Raw genomic sequence first — 17,042 nt, forward strand, 5'->3', positions numbered from 1 at the left:
TACTAACTTAAAATTACCTACTTCTTATCTTGCAATTAAATAAAACAGTAAATTAAAGTTACCTTACATTTATGGGCTAATGTGACTAATTCCAGAGAGTATACTTACCAAAAGATCCTGACAATAAAGACTCTAACAGGCAAAATGAAAAAAGTAAAAAACCAAAAACTGGATTGTTGTTCATATCCAGCACCACTGTAGTAGAAAAGATCAAACATACTGTTTCAGGGGCGCCTGGGGTGGCTCAGTTGGTTAATGTCTGCCTTCTGCTCAGGTAAGGATCCCAGGGTCTTGGGATTGAGCCCCGCATCCGGCTCCCTGCTCAGCGGGGAGCCTGCTTCTTCCTCTCCCTCTGCTCCTACACACCCCACTGCTCTTTCTCTAATAAATAAAAAAAATCTTTAAAATAAACAAACTGCTTCATTTTTGAATCGGGAAAAGAGGAAGGGAAGAGGTAAGAAATCAGCTTACCAAATTGTACAGTATTATGTACTGAAATCACAGAGTATTATAGCAGAAACAAATCTTACATATTGGCTAACAATTTATTTTCCTCATTTTACAGTTACTTTCCAAGGTTACATAGCTGGCTTGTGCAGATCAGAACCCTCTGCTCTCAACTCACACACTTTTCATTTCATCACAACGCATTTTAAATAATGATTAATTATCAAGCAAATACATTTGCATTCCTATTGATAATATTCATTAGCCTTCTTTTGTTTTAAAAAGGGAATATACTTGAAAGAAAACATAGAAAGGCAACTGAAATCCAACAAGGGCATCACATAGCAAGGCTACATATGCCATTATGCCTTATTCCATTGACTAGAAATGTTCAAGAAAGGCATCTGATGGGGAAAAGACTAACATTAAAACAAGCAAATAACCTGCCCCTACCATTAAAAAAAAAAAAAAAAAAAGAAAGAAAAATATAAAAAAAACTAATCGTTTTAAGTTAAAGCATACTGGTGTTTAACTTGAGGATTAAACAGGTACAATAAAGGAAAAATATCTCTAACTGAACTCTTTTCCTACTTTTCATGATGGAATAGAACTGAGAATTTTTGAAATTTTTAGGCTGCCAACTTTAGTTAGCCCGAATTGTGGGTTCACTCCTTCTTTAAATACCTTGAAAATGTCACTGAAAATATTTATTTTCTTGCAATTTGTATTACTGTTCAGATGATTCAGAACACCTTTACTCAGCTAATCATGCCCTAGAATCTAATAATTTGCTGAAAGTAGATTTTGGCAACAAGATTTATAAGGAAAAAATACACTGCCTGATAGTTTATAAAGGAGTTGATGGCATTCATCAAAAGGATTTGGGGGTTCGGTAAATTTTTCATAATTAGCATGTTACACTGGCTACTTGGTGTAATAGGTTTTATATCTGAGCGTGTGAATTAGCAGGAACATCAAAAAGTGGCCCAAGGCCTAATGCAGAGGACCTGTTATTATCAGTTACCACCTATCATTCAAGTTTGGGTCAAGTTCCTCAAACACCAGGATTACTTCAATTTGGATAAAAAATAAGGCTGTCAAAATCTTTTTTGCTCTAATTTACTAATTACACACTACTTAAAAATTCTCCTTACCTTGGCAAAAGGGAGGAGCATAAAAAGCAGTAACACCTGTATCTTTATTATTACTCAGTCTATTTTGTGCTAAAATCTATACTGCAACATCCCTGAGTTTGAGATTCTGAACAAAACTAACACCTCAGAGGTATTCAATAAATACCTGTGAGCTAACGATTTAAATGGCAGCATTAGATCGATATATGCTATTCTCCCATTACTTAGGCTTTCCTAAAACAAACATATTCCTATTCTCCAAAGCCATTCATTTTTCAAAAAGCTCTTGTGTCTTTCGACAATAAAAAACAAAACAAAACAAAACAGTAAGAATAAGAGCCGATTTTTCCAAGGTAGGAAACTAAGTGGCTTCTAATTTGTTCAGCTCATTCTACCTCACACACACCACTCTAGTCAAATGTCCCCTAGACCATTCTGCACACTGAACAGAGCAGACACACAATGCTTCATGAAGGTGGTAACTAGGCACCTACAAAGCACTCAGAGCCTTGTCTACTGCTATATGTTTAATCACATAGACGTCATCTCCTGCATTTTATAATTAGTAAGCAACACTAGAGTTTGTTCCATACTACTTTGTTATTATTTTAGCTTTCACCTGGAATAAAAAAGTATTTTGGCATAACCAGTGCTTTTCCATTGTGAAGCAGAACTCACTATTCAAATCATACCCACATTTACCAGCCTAAGAGTACTTCAAATGATACAGGCCTGTGGTACATTAGAAAGATCCCTGGGGGCAAAAAAATGACAGGATTATTTAAAGGCATGTTCAGAAACAACAAAAAAATGAATTTGTAACTTTGCAACTCTAATGTTTCATAAGCACTCTCTATTTCCACAAGAAACTCTCTAAAATTTACATCTAGTTAAGCCAGCTAATAAAACATAATCCCAGCAAGTTTTTATGTATGAGGAAAATCCTCATACGACATTAGTAGAGCATGGTTTACAAATAAAATATAGTATATTTGTTAGCAAGTATAAAAACAGTGGTTTCAGATTTATATTTTCAAAAAAAATTTAATTTATTTTAAGAGTCTCTACCTAAATTTATTTTGGTATCAAACAACTACAATTAGTGATGGGGGCAAAAAGTATCCGTTATTGTGCAGGATGTTAATTTATTTACAAAAACTATACAAAATTAGATTAATTATAACGTTGACTTATCAAAGCTTCCTGAAATTAATATTGCTTTTGGAAATGTATCAAAAGTCTTCAGATCCAGAATGATAGTCTTTATTATTTTTAATTCATGGAATTATAGCACATCAGATCTTTAAGCAAAAACATGAGATAAAAGCCTATACAATAAAATATTCTTTTCCTAATAGCTTGGAATGTAAATGAAAATACGTTCCCTTTTTACTGAAGAAAAAAAACTTGAACAAAGTGTCCAATAATATCAAATACCTGTTAGATTTGCTTGTCTGCTGGAATTAAAGTTGGGCAATTACTTCTACATTTTTAAAAATGGCCTTAAATTAAGTCCTTTTATTCTTTTATAAAAAACATTTTTCTCAGCCATTTCAGACCTCTAAGCCTTACAACAAAAAATGTTATTCCGTTTTTACCAGTAAATTCACACCCCCAGAAGGTGTTTTCAAGACAGACTTATTTTAGAAGTGCATATAAGCATGACTAAATTTCTTAAATTGTTAACAAATCTAGAAGCAATAATTTAATATTCTACCACAAAATATAGGTAGCCTTAAGAGCAACATGCTTGGTCAATCTTTCTTAAGCTTTTAGATTTGATGCCAAAACATTTTAAAATGAAGGAAAAAATACAGTGACTCTTTGCTAATGGCTTTTCAGATATTAATTTGCAGACATAGCTAAATGCTCATCTAACAAAGTATCCAGGTTATCCAATGATACTTGCCATGAATTCATAAAGCAGTAACACATATATAAATGTAACAACAACAACAAAAAAAATCACAGGTATTTTAGGCCTAAAATGAGTTTATCTAATAAGGATTACATGAGAAATATCACATAAGACTCAAAATAAAAGTCATATACAAAATTAGATGATGTGGCTTTGCTCAAACACACCTTGAATTCGGATTCAAGTCAAATAACTAGGCTGGCTTTTTTATATCACCAGCTTTCATCAGGGCTTTAATAGCTCTTGCCCTCATCTCAAGTTCTAGCAGCTCCAGCTGCTGTGCGGAAGGCTGAACATCTTCTGGTGGAGGAACAGTCAGGGTGGCTGCTTTGGGTTCCTTTGGGCTAGATTCTGCCAGTCCCAGAATCTCATTCACACTTTTCTCAATGTCCTTCTCCAGGTCATCTATCGGACCAGCTTCACTTTGGACTGTATTTTCTGGGACCTCAGGAGCAGCAGCTTCTTCGTTGCATGGGCCTTCTATGTCGCTGTCATATGCATCTGCATTTATACTGAGTACATCGCTATCTTCCCCTTTGCCTGTAACAAACAAAAGGGGAAAGAACCATGTAACCTAAATGCCCTGGTCAAAATTTCCTTTCTATTTATGATTAAAAGGCTTCTTTGACCCCACCTCCCACCATGGAGTCCCAAAAACATTCCATAATCTCTATCCCAACCCTTTTTCCCCTGACTCCTCAACTTCGAAAACAGATATAATTTAATGTAAATTTAATGTATTTTTCATTACAATTTAGTAGAACATGGAAGCACTGGAAAATTTATACCATCACATGGAGTTCCATGATCTCTTTTCCTAGTTAAAATGTCCCAACACTTTATACCACAGTGAAGCTTCTACATTACAAAATGAAAGCTGATGTTGGAAACTCTGAGTAAAACATTGCTTATTAATGAAAAAGTAAAATTCCATCCTAGGAGGAGTTTAAAATCTTTGTTTTATAAACTACAAAAAAGGAAAAATATCATTGGCAAGCTGGACACCATGTGCATTGCAATTATCCTAAATCTTTTCATATGCTTTTTCAAACACTTTGTTCTAAATCAATAAATTAAAGGAGAATGCCTAAGGCCATTTTCTAAGATAAAATAAGTTTTCATCAAGAGGATTTTAATTAATAATGTTAGTACACTATAATTTTTAAAAATGCACTTGTTATAAAACTTCTATAACTGATGCTAAAACCCTGAATATAGACACAGATTATAGCCCTCAACTACCTTGGCTTTGGACATTACTTAAGTCCAGGTGTCATTTAAACTTTGGGTGCTCACTTCTAGCTCCAATTTATTTATCTTTTAAATTCCTAATATATTTTTTTAAAGTCATGACCCACCAGATGTTAGCTTTGCTAGTCTTATATAAGAAAAAACTTACTTACTGACAGATGGAAAATTCTGATAATACAATGTATAGGGAGGGCCATAAACAATTCTACCCCACTGGTTTTATAATAACAATTCACTGACCCTGACTGATCCTCCTACATCCTAATAATTAAAAAACTACTCCCTATTCCAAAATTAATGTGGAAAAATGAATCAGTAAATTATATTTGTGCCTACAAACAGAACTTGTAAAAAAAAAAAAAAGTTGCAATTTTAATTATTTGATGCCAAAGAATATTTTACATATCTCCCCCAAAGCAACACATATCTCCAAACAGCTTTAAAAAAAAAAAAAAGAATATAGCCTTTTGTGTAAAGAAATAATGCTTTAATAAGTATTGCAATTTGAGACAAAAACAAATTAAGTAAAGTGCTAAGTTGTTCATAGTCTCAAAAAGCTCATTTTCATGCTTAGCCATCTTTAATCTAAAATTCTAAATCTGTACTCACTGATTGTGAGAGAAAAATCTGCAGTCTGTTAAAAAAATTTTAAAACATAAATTTTTGAAAAATGGTGATTTGTTTTTCAAACTAGAAGTCATTGCCTGATAATGAATTAAGAGCAGAAGAATATAATGATGGGTGGGGAGAGAGGGGGGTCTCAAAGTTGGGATTCTAAACCTTACTCTGCTATTAAGTATGTAATTTTGAGCAAATCCCTTACCTTCCCAGAATTTTTCTCCTGTAAAAGTTAAGGCAAAATGTCCTTGGGTATCTCTGAAGTACAAGGTCTAGTATTACAGTAAGTTAAGTCTACATAAAAGTTTATAAAATGGCAATACTTTATTTTCCTTTTCTCCCAAGATATGGTTACCACTTATCTTTCACTTAATACATTGATCACTTGGATAATAATCCAAAAGAATTTCCTATTGATAGCAGTAGCCAATGAAAGATAAGTAACATGTCAGTAAATCATGTTCTACTTAATTTTTTTCACTCAACAACCTTTTTTAACTTAAGATTTTATGTTAAGCCATCTCTATACCCAACATGGGGTTCAAACTCACAACCCTGAGAACAAGAGTCACATACTCTACCGACTAAGTCAGCCAGGCAAACCCGACCTTTTTGATACCAGATTTTCCAGAAAAAAGAAGTACATTTACCATGTCCAGGCAAGATAACTGAAGCTCACTTATTATCTTGGGTCCAGGGTTCAGTATGTAGTGATACAACTATGGAATCCCTTATATGCTAAATCACAAATTTTGAAGTAGCTGTACTTTTATGAAATTTGCTTTGAATTTATATGTGGGTAAATAAGCAATAGCAAATCTTAGAGATATTTTTATTAAATGAGTGGAGAATCTACACTAGTAGATCCTTAAGATACATCACAAATCTTCCAGCTAAATATCACTGTCATATACCATCAGCCTATATTTCTTACCAAAAGACTACAGGAATATATATGAATGTGTATAAATATTTTTTAATGGAATGTATATTATATTCATCTTATTTTTGTGTTTTTCCAAACACTTCAAATGGCTAAGAATCACTCTGCTATCTACATTCTCACCTAATTCAGATAATTTTTTAAGCCTATAAGCTTATGAAGCCACCACACAGCTAAAGAGCTCTTCTGCCCTGAGCTTATAATAAAATCCTTATTTTATAAAGTTACCAGCACTAGAGATTCAGGATCAAAGTGTTTATACACACTTCCCATGTTTCAAAGGAAGTAAATCTTGACAAGAACTTTTTTAATCTATATTTTCTATCGGTTTGTTTCCAACTTTTTAGTGGGTGGAAGGTGGGCTTTGCTTAATTTCTTTATTTTAAACAGCTATACATATCCTATGAGTGAAGAAATGATGCTCCATAAATTTAGCGCTCTCTGTTTACATTTAAAATTATTGAAGGTTGGGGAGCTTGGCTGGCTCAGTCAGTCGAGCACACAACTCTTGATCTTAGAGTTGTAAGTTCAAGCCCCGTGTTGGATGTAGAGATTACTTAAAAATAAAATCTTAAAAAAAAAATTATCCAAAGTCTAAGTGACTGAGCTCTCCATACCACAGTATTGGTGAATGTATTCACAGAGTCCATCTGCCCATTATACACCTGCACTGTGGATGCCAAAGCTTTGTACAATTTGTACTGAAATAAATTAGCATAAGAAAACCAGAGTACAGATTTTCACTGAGTACAGATTTCACCAATGTGAAAACAAGTCAAGTGAGTCGTACAATGTAACATAACAAATTATTTGAAGATCAAGGGTCAGACTTCAAGTCTTTTTACTATTCCTTAATTTTCATCATCCTGACTTGTTTTTTAAAGCATCATTTGCAAATACATGACTACACTTCCAAAGCTAATTTACTTCATCCTTAGTATTAGGAAATTATAAAGTTTTTTCTTATCGATTATGACCCTCAAGGTGGAAGGGGTGACGCTTTTACATTCTTTCTAAAAAAGTAACTTTACCCCAAAATGTCTCATTCAAAACCCTTAAAGTATCAGTGTTGTCATGTTCTTTCACACCTCCATTCTGCATGCATGTGTGTGTGCACACATCCTAGGTTTGCTTTTTGTTAAAATAAAAACTTTAAATATGTGTATGTTATCTTAGGTTTGCTTTTTGTTAAAATAAAAGTTTTAAATATCCAATTGGAAGTACACAAACGTACAAGAATTATTAACCACAAAGATTTTGAGGGATAAAATTTTAAAAGGATTTTTAAGTTATGCTAGTGTATTTAGGCCTCAATAGAGTCTACATTCTACTTGCTAATAATTCAACTTAGAATACTTTTAATGCATAAAATGGAAGCGTATCTAATGTTATGAGTGACTGCATGCATTTGAAACTTCTTGATAGTGAATTATTAAATTAAGCCAGGAGACAAACCCTAGAACATGGAACAATTAAATATCTGTCTGAATTCCTGCTGAAGATGGCAAATTGAGCACTCGTATCTAATTCCCTTCCCTACCAAGAACCCACTGAAGTGACAGAAGACAGATACTTAAAAATACAATAATAGCATAAAAATTGTAAAGTAACTGAGGATAGCACTAACATCAGTCCTACCGAAATAAAATGGAAAATCCATAAAGGAAAAAAAAATCAACAAATTTGGCTAAATAAATAGTAAGACTTCTGAGGAAAAAAACAAAACAAAACACCACCACCATAAACAAAATAAGACAGAGGTACTCCACAAGCAAATATTAGTGAAATACATTTTTTCATGGCAAAAATAAGAATACATACAATGTCTAGTTATCATTAAGAAATAACTAAAAACATGGGCAAAGGGTAGAAACAAGTCAAGCATTTCACAAAATATGAAATACAAAGCATCAAAAAATACATTAAAAAATGCTCAACTTGGGACACCTGGGTGGCTCAGTCCGTTAAGCATCTGCCTTCGGCTCAGGTCAAGATCTCAGGGTCCTGGGATTGAGTCCCACTTTAGGCTCTTTGCTCAGCGGGGAGCCTGCTTCTCCCTCTGCCTGCTCTGCCTGCCTCTCTCTGCTTGTGCTCTCTCTCTGACATAAATAAATAAAATCTTTAAAAAAAAGTTCAACTTAATTTCTAATCAAGAAATGCAAATTAAAACAATAAGATATTACTTTTAACTCATTAGTAAAAAGAGGAATTTTATACATCTGGAAAAAATTCAATAAACTCATAAGATGGAAAAATGACCAAGACATGATTAAGTTAACAAAATAAGCTAAAGAATGATAATCATATTTATGTTAAAAATAACATAAGTAAATTATTAATAGTGGTTACTTCCAGAGAGGAAGGTCAAAGTTGTAGGGGAAGAGAAGAAAATTAGTTTTCCAATTTTGCTCTATGAACATATGTATTTTTTCAACCATTTCCAAGAACACCACCTTGTAAAAAGCTAAAAAGAAGAAATGAAACCATAATACTAGAATCATCTAAAAAGACATTTTGCCAGATTTTTACAAAATGTAAGCAAGCAGGATGAAACTGATAGAAAAATAAAAGCAAAGCAAAACCACAGTCAAACACACAAGTAAGTAGAATTCTTTTCTTAGTTTTGGAAGCAACTGTGTGAAACACACAGACAGATAATTAATTTAAATCCATTCAGAATAGTTGGGCCAAGTGAACCCTTCCTTCTTACCTTCCCCGCCATGCCACAGGCCTAAGCACTCTACTGGGAGGCCCACCTCATCCACTTAAAAGAGCTCTCCTAGAGAACTGTATCTAAACAGCTACTGATGAAAACCTAACCAGCTTCCAGAAAAACCCAGCTACAATAAATAAAGAACCAAGATGAACAAAGGAAGAATAAAGAAAATTTAGGCATCAGAAGATAATCTAATGGGGCAGAAGGAAGGGTGGAGGAGTCTACTTAGAGAGACTGAAGTGGACCCTGCAGCCATTAAGTAAGTACATGGTGTAGTGAAAGAAGACCAGAGAAAAGGAATGTCAGAATTTAAAAATACAGTCATCAAAAGCAAACACTCACTGGTTGCTGGAAGATAGTGAAAGAAAAACATTCTAAATGTAGAGAAGAAATAAAAACATATTTAAAATATGATATAAAAGTTAAGAGATCAAGATGAATGACCCATGAGTCCAACAACCCAATATAATTAATTCAGCAAATATTACTGAGCACCTACTATGTAGAAGACATTGTTCTATTTTTTTTAAAGATTTTATTTATTTATTTGACAGAGAGAGAGCACAAGCAGTGGGAGCAACAGGCAGAGGGAGAAGCAGACTCCCTGCTGAGCAGAGAGCCCAACATGGGGCTCGATCCCAGGACCCCGGGATCATGACCTGAGCTGAAGGCAGACGCTTAACCAACTGAGCCACACAGGGGCCCGTAGAAAACACTGTTTTAAACATTAAGGAGACAGCAGTGAATAAAAAAACGTCCCTGCATTATATTTAAGTCATAATAGACTCTATAAATGCATATCAGGTGTTAAAAAGAAAAATAAAGCCAGGATAAGAAGATAGTAGCAGGATGCTTTCACAGAGATTGATCAATGTGATTTGATAAGATAACATTTGAGCAGAGAATTGAATAAAGTGATAGAGTAAGTCAGAAAACAAGAAAAGAGACAGTGGAGAGGGAAAACAAAGAAATACGATAAAAAAGTAATCTGAGGTGAAGGTCTTCACATTGAAAAGGCTTGCCAAGTGCAGTGTATCATACCTGAGACAAATCCTGTAAAAAATCAGAACTCAGGGGTAAAAAAAAGTTACTAAAAATCCCCAGAGGGAAAAAACTAGATCACTAACAACAGCTAGCCTCAAGAAATCAAGAGCATTCCTATCAGCCACTGTGGACAAGATATCACAGTGGCTATGAACACAAAAGAGAGAAGTAATGGTGTATTATGTGCCTCAAAGACACAACATTGCTTCTAAAATATTGTCAAAAAATTCAACATGAACCTGATTAAGCCTCTATACCTAACTACCAATTTACAGAAAAATTATATTAAATAAAACAATGGGATGCAATCAGCAAAATTCAAACTGAGAAACTCTGACAACCTGGTTTCTTCAAAAAAATAATTCCAAAGAGAGGGAGGTAAAGGCGGCGGGGTGGGGGGGGGGAAGGGAAGGACAAGCATACAGATGAAAAAGAAACTTAGTATCAACCAATTATAATGTAGGGAACTTATCTGGATCTCCATTCATACAGATATAATTTAAAAAAATATTCTAAGACAGGGGTGCCTGAGTGGCTCAGTTAGTTAAGCATTCAACTCTAGATTATCAGCTCAGGTCATGATCTCAGGGTCCTGAGATCAATTGAGACCAGTGTCAGGCTACATGCTGGGCATGGAGCCTTCTTGGGATCCCCTCCCTCTGTCCCTCTGCCCCCCCCATACCTCTCTCTCTTAAAAAAAATAAAAAATTATATATATATAACAACCAGAGAAACTTGAACACTGGATATCTAAGGATTAAAAATATCACTATTCTGTAACCCTTAATGAAATATTGGATCTCAACAATTAATAGCTACTAAAACCATTAGGTGGTAGGGTGACAACACCTGTACCAATCCATCAATCTTAATATCACAATACTAACCAATTAGTAGGTTAAATATGAACACTTTTTGAATATCTGACATTAAGCAATGTTAACTTTTTAAGGCATTATGATCATGCTTAAAAAGAGATCTCTAATTTTTGAGATACAAACATATTGAAATATTTACAGATCAACTGAAAAGATGTTTAGAATTTTGCTTTAAAATAATCTAGCAGTACGAAACAGGTAGTGGAATGGATGAAAAATTAAGTCATAGGTGGATAACTGAAGATGGAGAGGAGTACATGGAAGTTAACGCTCCTATTTTTTTGTTTGAAAATTTCCAAGATAAAAAGTTTTTTTTAGAGAGTTGATTGCTATTCAGAAACCTAAAATAACATTTTTGAAATTATCTAAAAATATATATATCCTGGAGGAGAACACAAGAAAATCAAAATCTAATATTCCTATTAAGCAACCATAGAGCTGGTTATCAAAAGGGTTAAACTATTTTGCTTTGTTTTCTCTTTTAGTTCTTCTCATCTAATTTTAAGTTAATCACATTCAGTGGTTATGTCATTCAGAACAGCACATTTCGCCATCCTTCCCTCTAGAATCTTAACTCTCCAAGGCTTCTAGTGTTATCAACCTGCTAGAATCACATTAGTAACAAAGTCCATAGCTCACTGGACAGCAATGCTATGCTTCTGTGGATTTCTTTTCTGAGACAACAAAAAACTTTGGTTTTACAAAATTTTAAGTTATAAGGAACACAATTCTACAGTATTCTAACTGTAGAAAGTCAACTCATAACAGTTTTAGTGAGTTCTAGCCTTTTCAAGAAACCAAAACTTTATTTTCTGAAAAAGAAACAGTTTTTTAATATATAAAAATAATTTTTGTAGAGGACTTTAATCTTCCTCTCAGCAAAACTGACAGAACTTGGTTATTCTTTCACTCAATGTTTTAAACTACTGATTTAAACTTAAGTGTATCATGTTAACCACCATATTCAGAAATTAATCATGACACTGAGATAAAGAAGAAAATGTAAACAATTTAATACAGAAGAACTGTCTAGTATTCTACCAACCACACACTGACCTTCTGGATAACTGAGTGTCCACCAGCTTGTAAACCTAACTTCAGTGAATGACAAATTGAGAGATTATCCAAGAATCGATAAATATTGACTCAATATCTTTTACCTATGCCACAATAGTGCTGTGAAGGCCACAGAAGAGATAGGCCTTACAAAATTCTACAGGTAGGGTAAACTAAATATTTGCAGCACGATTAAGGCATACATTTTGCTTTTATGGTACTTACGTTTGCTTAAAATATGGATATGACAAAGTACTAAACTGTGCAAATATAAAGTATGCCAGAATTTCAGAGGGTAAAAGGCAAGAGGGAAAAGTCAAGGAGATCCTCATAGGCAGGTGATATGAAGTACATCTTAGAATCTATTCAGTGATGTTGACCGAAGAAGAAATTCCAAGTGTAAGAGACAGAATGGAAAGACAGGTGCTAGAGCTAACTCAGTACAGAAGTATGTGAGCCTATCAGAATAAGACACACATGTTAGAATATATAAAAGGGTGATATCCAAAATTAATGACTCTGAAGACATCACCATTCTAGGAGAAAAAGCACAACAGGGACCTCTTGCCAGTCTTTACAATGGATCAGATAAGTAATTAAACAGGCAACAGTGGTAGGAACTATGTGATATTTAGTTAAGAGAGAAGAGGTGAGGTGAGCACAAGTAGGTTAGGGAAGGCCTCATTGATTTGGAGATGTTTGATCTTAAAGAACAAGTAGTTGACTTAAACAAGAGTACATCACTGATGTGAATGAGTTTAATTCTCAGATTTGGACAAACTGTATGACAGGCACTAAAACCTGTAGTCACAAATGATATCTTCACATTTATATTCTGAGATATGCTGTGAACTAGACACATGACAGAGCATCAGAGTTCTATATTCAAAAAAAGGTAACTCCTACAAAACTATAGTACAGTAAATCTGACATCAACGCTCAGTAAAATTCTAGGTTTATTAAGGGGTTAACGAGCTCTGAAAAAAAGTAGTTCTAATTAGTTTAGACAGAGAAGGTAACATTTGATCAGGATCTAAATGATATGCGGAAGACTCATGGTTGTCTTGGGGAGGAGCATACAGGCAGAGGGAACAGCAAAAGCAAAGTCCCTGACAACAGTGCTCATAGTGCCAGAGGGAAGTGAGGAGGAAGAGAATGAATAAGGGGGAGAGTGACAGGCCATATTACATAAGGCCTGTAGTGGCCACAGGAAGGAAGGACTTCAGATTCTGTTTTGAGATGGGAAGCTATGGGAAGGCTTTGAAGGGAACAGTGACGTGACCACTTTTCATTTTAATTTTTACAGTCATTCAGACTGCGATATGGAAGAGACTACATAGGCAGAAATAAGAGAGATCAGCGTGTTGTAAGAATCAATACCAGTATAGCTAATACAGCTAAGAAGAGGTGAGAAATGGCTGGATTCTGAATATTGTGAAAGTAGAGCTGGCAGGATTGTTGAAGCAGATGAAAGAAAGCACTCAAGAATGATTCCCAGACTCTTGGCCTAGACTCAGAAGAATGTAATTGCTATTCACTGAGATGGAGAACAGCATAGGGGAAGCAAGGTTTGGAGGGGGAATGGTATTGTTTTCTTCTTTGTTGCTTTGGGAGGGGGAAGTGTGTGTCAGGGAACAACTAGAATTTACTCTGGAACATACTAACTTTAAGATGCTTACTGAACATCCAATAAGTAAGCTAGATATAAAGGGCTGGAAAGCAGTTTGAATTGGAGAAATAAATTTGTAGTTGCTAGGCTTAGAATTACATAAGATGTAGAAAAGAGAAAAAGTCCCAGGGAACCTGGGTGGTTCAGTTGGTTAAGCATCTGCCTTTGGCTCTGGTCATGATATCAGGGTCCTGGGATCAAGCCCCACATCAGGCTCTGCACTCAGTAGGAAGTCTGCTTCTCCCTCTGCCCTCCCCCCACTCGTGCTTACTCATTCTCTCAAATAAACAAAAATCTTTTAGAGGAGGGGAATTAAGATGGCAGAGGAGTAGGGGACCCCTTTTTCAGCTGGTCCCCTGAGTCGAGCTGGAGAGGTACCAGACCAGCCTGAACATCCACGGAATCAGCATGAGACGCAGGAAGATACATCTGGATCTCTACAAATGAACATCTCCAGCGTTGAGTATTGAGGTAGGAAGCAGGGAGCCGTGAAACCGTGCACAGATATCGGAAGATAAACAGAAGGGGGAGGGAGCCGCTGTGTTCGGGCGCAGGGAAGCGGTAGCCACCTGCACGGGGGAGCGGGCGGACTCTCAACGGCACCCGCGAGAGAGCAGACTGAGACCGTGAGCCGGGAGTGCGCGCCACCAGACTTCTCATGGAACTCTGGTGTGCTCACTGGATCCAGACTGAGACCGGGAGCTCCGGGAGCGCGCAGGGGCGGCTGGCAGCTGGTGGCTGGAGGTGTTAGAGAAACAAAGGACAGAGAAGCGCCAGCCCTGGAAGTGAGGGCTGGGACGCCAGGTGTGGGGCGCACATCCCGGGACGCTGCAGGGTTGAGCAGCACCAACAGAAACAGAGTTAAAGTGGCCAGAACATCAGTGGAGAACGGTCCGCGATCCCTCTGCTCTGAGACAGAGGCTGAGATTCGGCTACTGCTGCTCTGACTCTCAGAAAAGGCATAGCAAACTGCCAGGGAAAGCCGCCAGAGAACAAAAGCCTGGAAATACCAGCTCACAGTGTGCCCATCCCCATTCCCCCTCCCAGGGGACACAGAGACTCTACCCAAACAGGGTTGCCTGAGTATCAGTGCGGCAGGCCCCTCCCCCAGAAGGCAGGCTGAAAAATCAAGAAGCCCACATCCCTAAGATCCCTATAAAACAAGTGCGCACTGCCTGGGTCCCGGTCAATAATTTGGGCTCTGGAAAACCCCGCAACCTCTCCTCATCAAAATGACGAGAAGGAGAAATCCCCCCCAGCAATGAAAAGACAATGAGTCTGTGGCCTCTGCCACAGAACTAATGGATATGGATATAACCAAATTATCAGAAATGGAATTCAGAGTAACAATGGTCAAGATGATGTGTAGACTTGAAAAAAGTATTAACGAAAATGTTAATGAGAACATAGAATCTCTAAGGGCGGAAATGAGAGCGAATCTGGCAGAAATTAAAAATTCTATGAGCCAAATGCAGTCAAAACTAGAGGCTCTAACGGCCAGGGTGAATGAGGCAGAAGAACGTATCAGCGAATTGGAGGATGGGTTAGATTAAGAGAAAGCTAGAATAGAATCTGGACTCAAAAAAATCCACGCTCAGGAATGTAGGTTACGGGAGATTACTGACTCAATGAAACGTTCCAATGTCAGAATCATCAGCATCCCCGAGGGGGTGGAGAAAAACAGAGGTCTAGAAGAGATATTTGAACAAATTGTAGCTGAAAACTTCCCTAATCTAGCAAAGGAAACAAACATTCGTGTCCAAGAGGCAGACAGGACCCCTCCCAAGCTCAACCACGACAAACCTACGCCACGCCACATCATAGTGCAATTAGCAAATATTAGATCCACGGATACAGTATTGAAAGTGGCCAGGGCAAAGAAATTTCTCACGTACCAAGGCAAAAGTATCAGAATTACGCCAGAATTGTCTACACAGACCTGGAATGAGAGAAAGGGTTGGGGGGCATTTTTAGAGCTCTTTCAGAGAAAAACATGCAGCTAAGGATCCTTTATCCAGCAAGGCTGTCATTCGGAATTGATGGAGAAATAAAGACCTTCCAAAATCGCCAGTCATTAACCAATTTCGTAACCACGAAACCAGCCCTACAGGAGATATTAAGGGGGGTTCTATAAAGGTAAAAAGGCCCCAAGACTGATACGGAACAGAAAGTCACAACCGATACAAACAAAGACTTTACTGGCAACATGGCATCATTAAAATCATATCTCTCAATAATCAGTCTCAATGTAAATGGCCTAAATGCTCCCATACAACGCCACAGGGTTGCAGATTGGATAAAAAGACATGACCCATCCATTTGCTGTCTACAAGAGACTCATTTTGAACCTAAAGATACATTCAGACTGAAAGTAAAGGGATGGAATACCATCTTTCATGCCAATGGACCTCAAAAGAAAGCTGGGGTAGCAATTCTCATATCAGACAGATTGGATTTTAAACTAAAGACTATAGTTAGAGACACAGAAGGGCACTATATTATTCTTAAAGGATGTATCCAACAAGTATATATGACAATTATAAATGTATATGCCCCCAACAGGGGAGCAGCAAGATACACATGCTAACTCTTACCCAGAATAAAGAGACATATAGATAAAAATACATTAATAGTAGGGGACCTCAACACTCCACTCTCAGAAATAGACAGAGCACCCATGCAGAAAATTGACAAAGAAACAAGGGCTTTGAATGCCATACTCGACGAGTTGGACTTCATAGACAGATATAGAACACTACACCCCAGAACCAAAGAATACTCATTCTATTCTAATGCCCATGGAACATTCTCAAGAATAGACCATGTTCTGGGTCACAAAACAGGTCTCAACCGATACCAAAAGATTGAAATTATTCCCTGCATATTCTCAGACCACAACTCTTTGAAACTGGAACTCAACCACAAGGAAAAATTTGGAAGAAACTCAAACACTTGGAGACTAAGAACCATCCTGCTCAGGAATGATTTGATAAACCAGGAAATCAAAAATCATTTTAAACAATTTATGGAGACCAACAAGAATGAAAACACAACAGTCCAAAACCTATGGGATACTGCAAAGGCAGTCCTAAGGGGAAAATACATAGCCTTCCAAGCCTCACTCAAAAGAATATAAAAATCTAAAATGCAGTTTTTATATTCTCACCTCAAGAAGCTGGAACAGCAACAGAGGGACAGGCCTAATCCACACACGAGGAAGCAGTTGGCCAAAATTAGAGCAGAAATCAATAAATTAGAAACCAGGAGCACAGTAGAGCAGATCAACAGAACTAGAAGCTGGTTCTTTGAGAGAATTAATAAAATTGACAGACCACTGGCAAGACTTATCCAAAAGAATAGAGAAAGGAC

The 17,042-nt window shown here is 36.5% G+C and overlaps 1 protein-coding gene across 2 annotated transcripts in view; it reads right to left on the reverse strand.

The window, feature by feature from the left end:
* Positions 1-526: 526 nt before the first annotated feature.
* Positions 527-17,042, reverse strand: part of CAAP1 (caspase activity and apoptosis inhibitor 1) — a 52,894-nt gene continuing 36,378 nt past the window's right edge. For both annotated transcript variants that reach the window (XM_026506437.4, XM_057313494.1), the window contains one exon: positions 527-4,038. In XM_026506437.4, coding sequence (XP_026362222.1) covers positions 3,692-4,038 — 347 coding nt within the window. In that variant the 3' untranslated portion in view covers positions 527-3,691. The remainder of the gene's footprint in view (positions 4,039-17,042) is intronic.

The sequence above is a fragment of the Ursus arctos genome, unplaced genomic scaffold, assembly GCF_023065955.2.
Source record: "Ursus arctos isolate Adak ecotype North America unplaced genomic scaffold, UrsArc2.0 scaffold_18, whole genome shotgun sequence".
In the NCBI taxonomy this organism is placed as follows: domain Eukaryota; kingdom Metazoa; phylum Chordata; class Mammalia; order Carnivora; family Ursidae; genus Ursus; species Ursus arctos.